The sequence below is a fragment of the Nicotiana sylvestris genome, chromosome 6 (genome assembly GCF_000393655.2).
Source record: "Nicotiana sylvestris chromosome 6, ASM39365v2, whole genome shotgun sequence".
In the NCBI taxonomy this organism is placed as follows: Eukaryota; Viridiplantae; Streptophyta; class Magnoliopsida; order Solanales; family Solanaceae; genus Nicotiana; species Nicotiana sylvestris.
In genome coordinates this window covers 57,019,812-57,032,423 of record NC_091062.1, presented here as the reverse complement: position 1 = coordinate 57,032,423, position 12,612 = coordinate 57,019,812, and the positions used below count along the sequence as shown (strand labels likewise).

Below are 12,612 nucleotides of genomic sequence, written 5' to 3'. Positions count from 1 at the left end.
TGGGTAGAAGCAATAAATTTTATTACCAAAAAATGACATATCTTTCTTAGTCATCCTTCCCCCAATGGAATGAGCACAACAAGGTACTAATACCACCATTAGAAGGAAAAAAACTAAGGAAGATGTGCCAAAATACAAGTTACATATTATTCTATGTATTATCTCTAACAAATCTCATAAATCCTTCAAGGTTCGGAGGAGGTTGCGTTGGTGGTGGTGGAAAAGAAGCTTGTTCATCACCACTTCCGGGCGAAGCCGAATCCTCCGCAAGTTCCGCTATCATTTCTTCATAAGCTTCATCTATCGCCGGTTGTGCTTCTGCAATTCCAAAGTTTCTTCTTTCCGAGCGGATCCAATCTCTAAACAATACTGATTTTTCCAAGCTATCCCTCATAGACGCTCTATGATCACCTATTTGCAGTCTTGCTTGACTGAAAGCGCTCTCTGATGCAACAGTTGAAGCTTGAATTGATAAAATATCCCGAGCCATCCTTGCAAGAACAGGAAAATGTTTTTCCCTTGCCTTCCACCATTCCAAAAGATCAAAAGAGCCGTCTGGATTCTCCTTTTCAAGTCCCTGAGACAAATAAACTTGAAGCTCATTTAGATGTGAAGTTTCATCATAATTTTCACCTTGAGACCCCCTGAACTCCGTCCAAGATTTAAGAGCTTTTAAGCCCGCAACTCTTTTAGAGGATTGTGAGCTAGACGAAGTAGGGGTTGGAATAGTTGGCCTAGCATGCTCTAAGGCAAGTTGATAAGCATTATAAACTGTTTGAGCGTTAATCTTAATTGAAGCTTTTGCATCTGCAAGTGTCGCAATTTCCTCATTTGAAAGATCTAAAGCCTTATAAATATTTGAATACCAAAAATGAGGACCTCCCAATTTCATTGTAGGATTTAGCATTGCAGCAAGACCATAAATAGGAGGGATAGGAAAAAAATATTTTTTAAACTTTTGTTTCATTTCATTTATAGCAAGTTCATAAATATCCCCACCCTCACTAAATTCAACAAACAAATCAGATAGTGCTGCAATATAAACTAAACAGTTTGAAATAGTAGGATAATATTGCCCAGAAAATGCATTTGTTGCAATTTGAAAATGTTCTAAAAAATCTAAAAGAATTTTAACATTAGTCCAATCTTGAGTGGTAAGCATTTCATCATCATCTTCACCACCTACCCGAGAATTAAACGTTGCATTAATTGGGTTTCTATATTCATATGCTACTACTAAACTTTCGTACATACAATTCCATCTAGTCGGGCAAGGTTTAGGAACCTTTCTTTCTCTAAGGCCATATTCATCACATTTTTTAAAATACTCTCTAAGTCTACTTCTACGGTTTGAATAAAAAAGCCAATTAAGAGCCATTCTAACCTTTTCAATTTCTATGTTTAATATTCGCATACCATCACCGACAATTAAATGATAAATATGACAAATACATCTAACATGGAAAATATTAGTAAATGCAGGATTTAGTGTTGTTGTAAGCATGCCTATAGCACTGGTGTTACTAGAAGCATTATCCATTGAAATTGCCATTATTTTATCGCTAAAGCAAAAATATCTACAAATATCTGCAACAGTGTTAGCTATAAATTTACCTGTGTGACGCGAATTAATTATTCTATATGCAATTATGCGTTTTTGCATTATCCATTCTTCATCTATCCAATGACTTGTAACAGTTAGGTAATCACAATCATTACCACTTCTACCAATATCAGTAGTAATAGAAATCCGATTAGGTATATGAGTAAATAAATAACGCAAATATTGTTCATATTCATGTTTGAATTTATAAATATCACTCTTAACTGTTGCGCGAGGCCAACCTTTATAAGTAGGATTAAACACTCTTCTAATATAATGAACCCAATTAGGATTAGAAGCAAAAGTATAAGGTAAGCACATAACAGTAATCATCTTTGCTAATTCTTCACGATCTCTATTTGGATCGTAATATAAAATACCTCCAGTGACAGTGTTAATTCCTGGTTGAACTAGATTTGAACCTGTACTAGGGTTAATCGCAGAATCTACACTTGTCCCCTCTAGATGCGCTTTCATTTGAAAAAATCTAGCCTTATCTCTAGGGTGTGTTTTTATGTGCCTAGTCAAACTACCTGTGCCGCTACGGTCTCCTACATATTTATGCGACATTAATTTCCCACAAGTTTTACACTTAGCCTTATTTTTTTCTCTTACTTGAGTAAAAAAATTCCAAACTAATGATGTTTCTAAGCGTTTAGCAGGTTCTCTATTAAAAGTAGGAGTTTCTACAGGTGGGTCGACCGGTGCATCACTTGGGTTATTAAGAGGACTAGTAGGTGTATCATCTAAATCCGGTGCTTGAGTTTCATCATCATCCTCATTTTCCTCATTATTTTCTAAGATGGTTTCATTAGGATAAAGAGCATTCATAATTTCATCATCTAATCTATCACCTGGTGCAACATTATGATAAAATTCACTATCGGTAAATTGAAAACAAGGGTGATCACTATCAAGAATTACGGAAGGAGGAGGACGTCTAGGTTGGCGACTACTTTCAACTTGCTTATCTTTTCTAGGTCGGGGAGCCGGGGGAAGGGTAGTTGGTTGGCCACTACTTTCACCGGTTTTATCTTTTCCTTTACCAAACATTTTTTTCAAAGTAAATGCCATATTAATTATAATTATGCAAACTAAACCACACAAAAATATATTCTAAAAACGTAAGAGTTGAAACGAGTTTACCGGATTGCCGAACAACTTCTTGAAAATTGAAAATCGTTGAACACTTGAAAACTTCAATTCAACAACTTCACAATTTTTCACGAAATTTCAACAATAAATTAAGTAATTGTAGTAGAGAGATTGAGAGAGATTGAGAGATATTGAGAGATATTGATGAATTGGTGAATAAAAATGAAAGAATGAGGGGGTATTTATAGTTGAGAAATGGGGAAAAGTGTAATTATATAAAGTTTGGGGTTAAAATAAAGTTTGGGGCCAAATGACCATTTTTTTAACTTAAAAAACGGTCATATTTTCAGCCCAAACGGCTAGATTTTAAATATGGCCGTTTGATTTTTTTTTTTTTTTTTTTTTTTTTAAAAATAGCCGTTGGGCCCGCCAGGCCCGCCAGGACAGGCCCAGGCCCGCCTGCCGGTCCCGGGCCAAACGGTCCCGGGCTCGTGGGCTCAACCATGGAGACCAGCCCGTGACGGGCTCAGAGGCCCACCAAGACCGGCCCACCCAGGACCGGCCCACCAGGCCCACCAGGCCCGTTAGGACCGCGGGCCCGGTCCGGTCCGGTTCAGGCCCGGCCCACCGAGCAGCATTAACCCAATCTATTCCAACAACACTCGCTCAAAATAAATTCCAATTTCAAATTCAAGTTTACGTGAGCTTCAATTAATTTCATTGGAGTCCAAAGCCCAACTAAGAACGGTTGTGATGATGAAGTTTTAGTTCATTTGCTAAAACTTCAGATTAAACATGCTTAAGTTTTTTAGTTCATTTTGCTAAAACTTCAGATAAAACATGCTTAAGTTTTTTAGTTCATTTACTAAAACTTCATACTAAACATGCTTAAGTTTTTGTCTTGCCGTATGTAATTTTCTAATGAGTTTTTGCTAATGTATGCTGAAATTATTTAGTTCATTTGTTAAAACTTCACACCAAAACATGCTGAAGTTTTGTCCAGCAGTCTACAGTTTTGTCATGAGTTTTCTCCGAAACTTCAGTCTAAACAAGCTGAATTTTTTAGTTCATTTGCTAAAACTTCAGACTAAACATTCTTAAATTTTTGTCTTGCAATATGTAATTTTCTAATGCATGCTGAAGTTATTTAGTTAATTTGCTAAATTGTCCTGCAGTCTACAGTTTTGTCAATAGTCCTGAAGGGCAAAATCGTCTATTTTAAACATTTTTAACAAAAAAATGGGTACAGATGCAAACGGAAAAATAAAACGGGTATAAGTTAAAAGGGGGCAACCAAATAGGCGCCCCATGCAATTTTTACAAGCCATTGTTCTCTCTATTTGCTTCAACAGAAGGGATGTTTAATTGTCAGTGGACTAAATGAATGACCTAGTTGTTGCAGTTATGAACTATGAATATTTACAAGTACTTCAGATTTGGAGAATTAAAACACTGAAATTAAGAAAACGATCAAGTTATGCAGAAGATGAAGACCAGTGAAACGGAACATATCATCAGTAGGTTGATATTAGGACTTGCAAGGAAAGAAAGAATAATGATTAATTTTTATAGATGAACTTGTCTAAACTAGTCTCCCGTAGGTAGTCAGTCCCCTATAAAGAATTAAGGATATACCGTCCCCTTTAATTTTATTTTATTTTTTCATTGAGGAATTCCTTTACAACAATAACAATAACTACTCATCAGTTTCAGACCAGTTATGTGAACTCCCCTGTCAGTAATTTTTCTTATCTATTTATTTAATAAAGATCAACCGCCTATTTGTGGTTTTTAAAAAATGAAAATACAATTCAGTTCTTGGTTTACAGGTTGGATGGTGTGTCAGCTTCACTTGTAAATCAAATAGCGCTTTCTTAAAACACCCAGCGAACAAAAGGTAATAGGTACGAATCCTAGGGAAGAAATCAACAAAGTCTTCCCTTTTGCAACAGAACTTTAGCAGAACACTCTTTATTAAACTTCATAGAAATTTAGTCGTATCTAAATGCAAATAGAATTCCAACTTCATAAACTTATGTTTGTGTGATATTTAGATGTAAAAGTTATGGTGTCTATTGTCTATGGGTTTAAGAAAAATAAGAAGCCCTCTTCCTTCCTCTCAATAGGGGCAGGATGAACAACACTCCATTCAGAGAGATTGCTTGCTCAAAACTGGACATAAATCTTCTTATGACCAAATCTTATTGGGTTAGCTTTCCAAAATCGTTTCCTTATTTATTAGTTTGAGTTGCGTACCATACAAGACTTATGCCACAGCAACACCAGTGGAAAACTGCATTGGACCAGAACAAGGGGAGGCTGAGTACTCGGGCGATTTCATGGCTCCAGAACCACACTTGTCTTTCTGCTCATCAATTGAGATTTGCTTGCAACGGCACTCTGAGCTACAAAATGCCTTCTCTCCTCTGCATTAGCATTACATAAGAAAAGAGGTGATCTCAGCAAGAATTCCTCAAGCTTGACAAGACAGGGACAACATAAGAAAAACGATAAATATATATTTCTTTCCTTACTCTATATGTAATATTCACCAAATAGAAGATACACACCACCATGCATAAACAAACAAGATATATTGCAGTACCTGGACAACCAAAATCTAATGAACAAGTGAAAAACATGCGGTACTTTCCTACCTAAAGCCCCTTAAGCTTCAATATTACATCGACAAATAAAGCTACCTGAATTATTTCCAGCTAGGACAACTCAATAGCGCAGCAAGAAGATAAAAAGAATCTAAGAATGCTCGGAATTAAACAGCACATAACTAGGAGATATTAATTGACAATGCAAAAAGCAAAAAAGAAATTAAAAATATCACCATCCTCATAACAAACACAATATCAACATCTGCCACAAGCCACACAAAGGCTAAATTCAGCTAAGTTGCTCGGGTACAGGTGTCCAATAAGGATGCTGATCTAGAGGTCGGATCCTATATAGGGGTACGAGTCATAGATCCACGTATGGATATGGGTGCAAAAATTCGGCTAAAATTAATTCAAATATCTAAAAATAGAGTTATAAAAATATGTCTACATTATGAGACATTATGTGAAAAACTTAAAAGGTATTCCGAGAAGGAGAAAATATTGATCAAGTGTAACGACTCGACCGGTCGTTTTGAGATCTAGCACGTCGTTCAACAGTTTGAAGCCATGAGCAGCTTCACTTCAGGTATTATGACTTGTACGCGGGGTCGGAATTGAATTTCGGGAAGTTCAGAATCGATTTGGAAAGAGAATTCTCATTTTAGAAGCTTTAAGTTGAAAGAATCGACTAAGATTGGATTTTTGAGTAAACGACCTCGGAATCGGGATTCGAAGGTTCCAACAGGTTCGTATGATGATTTCGGACTTGGGCGTATGTCCGGATCGGGTTTTGGAAGACCCGGGAACGTTTCGGCACCTATGGTGGGAGTTAGCATTTTTGGAAGAATTTCATAAGTTTGGGTTGAAGTGCATTTCAATATTATCGATGTCCATTTGGGATTCCGAGTCTGAGAATAGCTTTGTATGGTGATTCTAGTATTGGAAGCACGATCGGAAGTGAATTCGGAGGTCCGTGTTTGGAATCATTTGGCTAAAGATAGAAATTTGAAGGTTTTTGAGGAGTTTGACCGGAAGTGGACTTTTTGATATCGGGGTCGGAATTCAATTCCGGAAGTTGGAGTAGGTCCGTAATGTCGAATGTGACTTGTGTGCAAAATTTGAGATCAATCGGACGTGATTTGGTAGGTTTCGACATCGAATGAAGAAGTTCAAAGTTCTAAAGTTCATTAAGCTTGAATTGGAGTGCGGAATGTTTTAGTGTTGTTCCATGTAATTTGAGGCATCAACTAAGTTCAAGTCATGTTATGGGACTTGTTAGTATACTTGGTTGGGATCCCATGGGGCTTGGATGGGTTTTGGAGGAGTTTTTGGAAAAGTTTGGCGTTTTGAGCATAAGCATGTAATGATCCAAAGGTCCATTTTTAGTTCTAGATATCGAAACTAGATTTCGAGACTTCCGGGATTTTGATAATGAATTATAGGAGTGATCTGGAAAGTTTGGTCTAATTTCATCAAGTCACGGTTGAGTTTTTAGCGCAAAACATGAGTTAATTGTTTAACGAGCGAAATTGGTATCGCATTGAGTAAATGAGCTCCGAATTGAGTTTCGATTGAAGGAATAAGTTCGTATTATTATTTGTGACTCATAGGAACAAGAATCGTCGAATTCCGAGTTCGTATGATGGAGTTAGAGCATTTTTAGTGAAATTAAAAGCTGCTGAAATTTCTGGGCAGCTGCTGTGTTTTTCGCAGGTGCGTGAACAGTACCGCACCTGCGTGAACAGTAACCGCAGGTGCGAAAATTCTGGACAGTGTATAAATCGAGCAGTCCGAGATTTTTACTCATTTTTGGAGCTATGGAGCTCGGATTAAAGCGATTTTTTAGGCGATTTTCACCATATTGATTGGGGTAAGTGTTCTATATCCAAAAGTGATTATATTTAATGATTTCATGGTTATTTTCATCAAGTATTAGTGAATCAAATGGAAGAAATTGGAGAAAATTTGTAAACTTTTCAAAAACGAAAATTCTAGATTTGGAGGTCGATTCGTTATCGGAATTTGATAAAATTGGTATGGTTGAACTCGTATCGGAATGGATTGTCGGATTTTGTGAGTTGAGATAATTGTTAATTAATGGATTATGAATCCGGAGACTTTTTAATAAAAAGGAACTTTTATCTGTTCGCGACTTATTTGAAATTATTGTCGTTCTTAATAAATCCATGAATACTCGCATTAAAAATATATTACTATTGGACCACTAGTAAATGTCGAAGTCGACCTCTCGTCTCTACTTCTTCGAGATTAGACAGGATACTCATTGGGTACACGTTGTTTCGTACTCATACTACACGTGCTGTGCATTTTTGTTGCACAGGTTTATGTGTGGCTAGTGGCATAACGGCATGGTTGATATGGAGACTCAGGTGAGTTGCATTTATCGAGACGACCGTAGCCAGCAGAGTCTCCTTCAGAGTATTGTACTGTATTTTCATTTCTGTCCACTTGTATTTCAGACAGTTACTGTATTTTATTTCATTCCTAGTAAATGCTCATGCACTTGTGACACCGGGTTCTGGGATAATCACGGGATTTTTCAGTAGTTAAATTTTGTAAAGACACCCTCATTTATCCAGCGGAGTTTATCATTTATTATTTATTTGTTTAAAGGAAATGATTTCAAAATAATTAAAATGAGAAATTGCTAGTAAATTGTGGTTGGCTTGCCTGACAGTGGTGTCCGGCGCCATCACGACCCTTAGTGGAATTTGGGTCGTGACATCAAGAGGATAATTCGAGAAAGAGATAAAAGGAAAAGGACTAACATAGAAATTTTTATATACAAGTTTCCATTTTCGTCAACTTCACCCTAGTTTTTTTTTATTTGTGGTGCTTGAGGCAGCTTGTGCGCACCTCGACTAATTCTACGGATACCTGCTACCTCCCACCAGCACCAGATATACCATGTAACTCTGTCTATTGGACAGATGGAAAGAAATCACCAGTGTATTCGACTCCGCTGGTATTTGAACCTGAGACCTCATATTCTCAACCCACTTCAATGACCACTAGGCCACACCCTTGGGTGCCTAGCTTTTGTTTTGATTTAAAAAATTATTGTATTTGTCCCGAATTTCTTCGTTGATTTTGGTCAAAGTACCCAAAATCGGTTGACTAGATCCGGTACGGGTCCCACACCCACGTCGTGTCGACGTGGGTGCGGTACCAAAAGTGAAGAGTCCGAGCAACTTAGAAATTTAGTGATGAGTTCTAAAATAAAGGAATACAACCTTCATGGGTCTCAAAACACATAATTAATATTTACCACAGAGACTTAGGTAATAACTCTGCAAATGTTTCCAAGAAAGCAAATTAAAATAAAATCATGTTTATACTAAAAGCTCCGAAGCACTTGCTTAGTTTAAGCTATAAATATAACAAAGTGATACAAGCACGGCATCAACAATTTACTTGGGTAGATTCTGAGTGACTGGCAGCCAGAGAGAAATAACTGTGTAAATTAAGCACATTTTTTAACCTAAATCTAGTCAGAATTTATTCCCCTTCTTCTGGATATACACGTATAAACTAGTAAAATATGAGAAGTATATGTCCAGAATTATTTTCTACTTGGAAGAAGATACCAATGGCCCAAGAATGATGATAATTATATAAACCATAGACAGAAAGGCTCAAAAGAAGCTATGAGTAGAAGCTCAGAAATCTCTGTTAACCTTAACTGTCGCAAGATGTTCAAATATAGGTAATAGCAACTAAGATCTTCAGCACTGGTGTTCTGACAAACAGGTAGGCACCAAGTATATCCCCGTAATAGAAAGATATCTTCATTTGCATCCAACATGCACGCTGATGATATTTGGATCACCTTAAAGTTGCAATTGGCAATAAAACATTTTTAAAGATAATCCTACAATATAAAGTCGTGCCTACAAAGGTTCTATAGTGTATCCATTAAAACTTCCAAGTTCTCCAAAATCACCTCAAGTTTTGATATTATTTTCTTGCCTATGATCTTCAGTTGAAATGTTTATATCATGCATATGATCTTTCCCTGCCATCTTCTAGGTAAAGAAAATGGAACATGGGACAACTCAAGCCAAAAAAGTTTGGTCACCAGGTGGGGATTGCCAAATACCATATAAGAAGACAACATCTCATTCCCTCAACTAGTGTGGTGGAATACTTAAACCGCCAGCACATAAAGGACTGGACATCTAGAACTTGGACAACGTAAAATGTGAACCCAACATTAGTAAACCAAGAATTCAGGTAGTCATGATAAGTTTAAATTAAGTGTGAGAGGACTTATGAATGGTTCGGTCGGGCTGGCTTAGAACCTCCGAGTGCCTATCATATTCCTACTAGGGGAGGGGGTCATGACATATACTCAACTCTAGAGTAACAAAGTGATTTTGTAAGAACATCTGCTAACTGATGTCACAAGGCACCCCAATTCAGTCTTTAGTTGAATAAAATGAGTATTCTTTCGTGAAGCATTGATTCAAAGCAATGTGTATTGTAGCTTTGATTGTAACAAATCAATTTTATTATGCATCTCCCCACACCTCAACTCTTGGATAATTCGCTTTAGCCAATATAAGCTCATGTGTTGCCAAACTCATCATTTGGTAAACTGTATTTGTAGTTGGTCTAAGTACTACACCATGCTTTTTGCTATTCTATGATATTAGATTTCCTCCAATTAGAACACAATTGCCTTGAAGTGAACATCTGAAGATGATCTCACCAGTCTACATCAGGATACCCAAAAATACTTGCATGTCTTCTATCTTCATACAATAAACATTGTCCATATGAAGCTTTGATATACCTTAGAATGTGAGTCACTACATTCAAATGAGTATTACGCCAAGTTTGGAGAAACTGTCTTCCCAAATTGACGGTAAGCAAAATGTCAAATCGCGTGATCTTAAGATACTTTTAACTTGCCAAGCATTCTGTGACAACAACCTGAGCTCTTCAAAGGCTCCCCTTGTATAAGAACAATCTTAATGTTCAAGCCTATAAAAGTATCGATAGGTTTGCAATAAAATAAAGATAGAGCATATACTACCTGACAAAGTTAGGGTCATTTGGTTCAATAGTAAGTTCTGCGGGGATTAGTAATGCAACAATTGTATATGTGGTGATTAACAATGAGAGATTTTTATGCGGTGATTGATAGCAAAGGTATTGTTACGCTGTGATTACTAATGATGCGATTGTTATAGATGAATTAATTATTCTAAAAAGGCATTTTTGTCTTTAAATAGTCTAATTTCTGCATTGCTAATACACGTATTTTTATTCCACATTTTATCCTGTATTAAATAAGAAATAGATTCCCACATAATTTAATGGAGATATTATTTAGTACGCCAACAAAACACCGTGTTATCTTATGACGATTTTTACTGATATTATTTATTCCTACACTCCAACCAAATAATGTACTGTCTTATGAGAGTTTTTATGCTGGGATTAGTTATTCCCGTACTCCAACCAAATGTAGAGCATCTCTGTTTCAAACTCTCTAAACCCAAAAGGGCATAACAGTTTCCTCAACCAATACCGAGCAGATGGAAAATTTGGACATCCACAAATATCCAATCAGATTCACGTGCCCCTTTGCAGTATATGCTTCATGATAAGTAGATTGAAAAAAAAGAGTAAATGGCATAGGATATTCATGATTCTAACCCAGAACTTAGCCAACGAATATAAAGGTAGAGAGGCCACATTCAAAGAAACAGTTATGTTTTAAGCTTCAGCAATATGAATTGAATGATCAGTCTCAGACCATAATTCTCGACCACCAATACACCAATACACCAATACAAGATCATTCAGATATTATTTTAACTGCAATTTGACACCAAAGGATAAAAGAATATGAATTACATTCTGAAAGCAGGTGAAATACTATCCACATAAGGTAAAAAGCCAAATAAGATCAACATCATTACCGATAGGACTTGAGGATACTCCGGTTGGGTTATGCAAACTACTTCCCCGTGGTCTAGCTATCATATTCATCGACAAAAAAATTATCAAATGAATTTCCATTACAATTGAAACGATCGAAAAGGAAATAAAAGCTATTAGATGCTCTAAGGTTGACTTGAATATAGAGCTTCTTAACATAATTTTCAGTTAAATCCTTTAAATCATAGATTCAAGAAAAGCAGCACAAATTGTATGACCAAAATTAATACAAGCTCAAAAGCAAAATGAAGAGTTGCAAAGTGAACCTGTAAATGAAAATGTCCAACCCCTGAAGCTGCTTCTGACAAAAAGAGCAAGTATTGAGAAAATCCGCCGTCCTAAAAGCTTCATGCGGAGCAGAGGCGGCAGCAGCAGCAGCAGTTGATTTTTTCTGATAGCCATTCCCTATGAATTGGTCATCAAAGTATTCCCTTTTCTTAAACAAATTGTTAGCCTTATGAGAAATCACACAAGTGTACTCTTCACACATCTCCATGTCCTCCTTATTCTTCTTAGGAATAAAATTATTAGCCAAAATTGGGATTGGGTTTGAAGTTACTCTAGGGGAAATAGCCAGAATTGCAGTTTTATTATTATTATTATTATTGGACATAGCTGCAACAATTCCAAGCCCAACACCATTACCATTAGGGTCTTCAAACTTGTTAGGAGAAGATTTGGGCGAGTTAGTGTTGTTATCAGTGAGGGCAAAAACGGAAAGATAGATCGATATTTTCTTCTTCTTGTGACCCCTCACTTCAGCCATTTTGGGAACAAAGAGAAACTCCTTATAGGGTCTCCCTCTGTTCCTTAATTTCAATTGAGGTTTTACAGATTGAAAAGAGAGAGAGAGATGGGTATGGAAGAAAAGCACCAGTTTTCTTCCTTTTTGGATTCGGAAAACCTGCCACCTCTGGTTTTCAGGGAGGTGGAGAATATAAAGAGTCACGTAAATCATAATTGTAGTACTCTCTCATTTCCAATATTTTCATTTTCATGGTTGGTTTACGTCTTACCAAACCACCCCTCCCAGGCTCCCCCCTACCCCCATGAGCAGATATATCTTTATCAAAGATTTCTTATTTCGAGATGCTATGCAAACCTATTTTTTTAATCCGTACCAAAAAGAATTACTCATTTCCATATTTAGAAACAATTTATCTTAATGCAACGATTTATAACCACACAAAATATATGTAACTCATTTTACACCACAAGTTCAAAAGTCTTATCTCTTTTCTTAAATTCCGTACCCAATCAAATGAGTTCACATAAATTGAAAAAGAGGGAGCAGTAATAATAGCCGCTTGAATTAGTTTTTTAAGTTTAACT

General features: G+C 36.5%; 1 protein-coding gene across 2 annotated transcripts; it reads right to left on the bottom strand.

Moving 5' to 3' along the window:
• On the bottom strand, window positions 1-12,241 carry LOC104219767 (FCS-Like Zinc finger 14-like). Of its 2 annotated transcripts, XM_070150354.1 has the most exons (3): window positions 11,547-12,235; window positions 4,955-5,124; window positions 1-577 (listed from the first exon to the last, which is right to left on the bottom strand). In XM_070150354.1, exons 1-2 carry the CDS (start codon window positions 12,044-12,046, stop codon window positions 4,965-4,967), a joined length of 660 nt encoding a protein of 219 aa, XP_070006455.1. In that variant the 5' UTR covers window positions 12,047-12,235; the 3' UTR covers window positions 1-577; window positions 4,955-4,964. The 2 variants fall into 2 exon arrangements, with proteins under 2 accessions (XP_070006455.1, XP_009768798.2); XM_009770496.2 differs by lacking the exon at window positions 1-577 and having other exon boundaries at window positions 4,654-5,124; window positions 11,547-12,241.
• Between the last annotated feature and the right edge of the window lie 371 nt (window positions 12,242-12,612).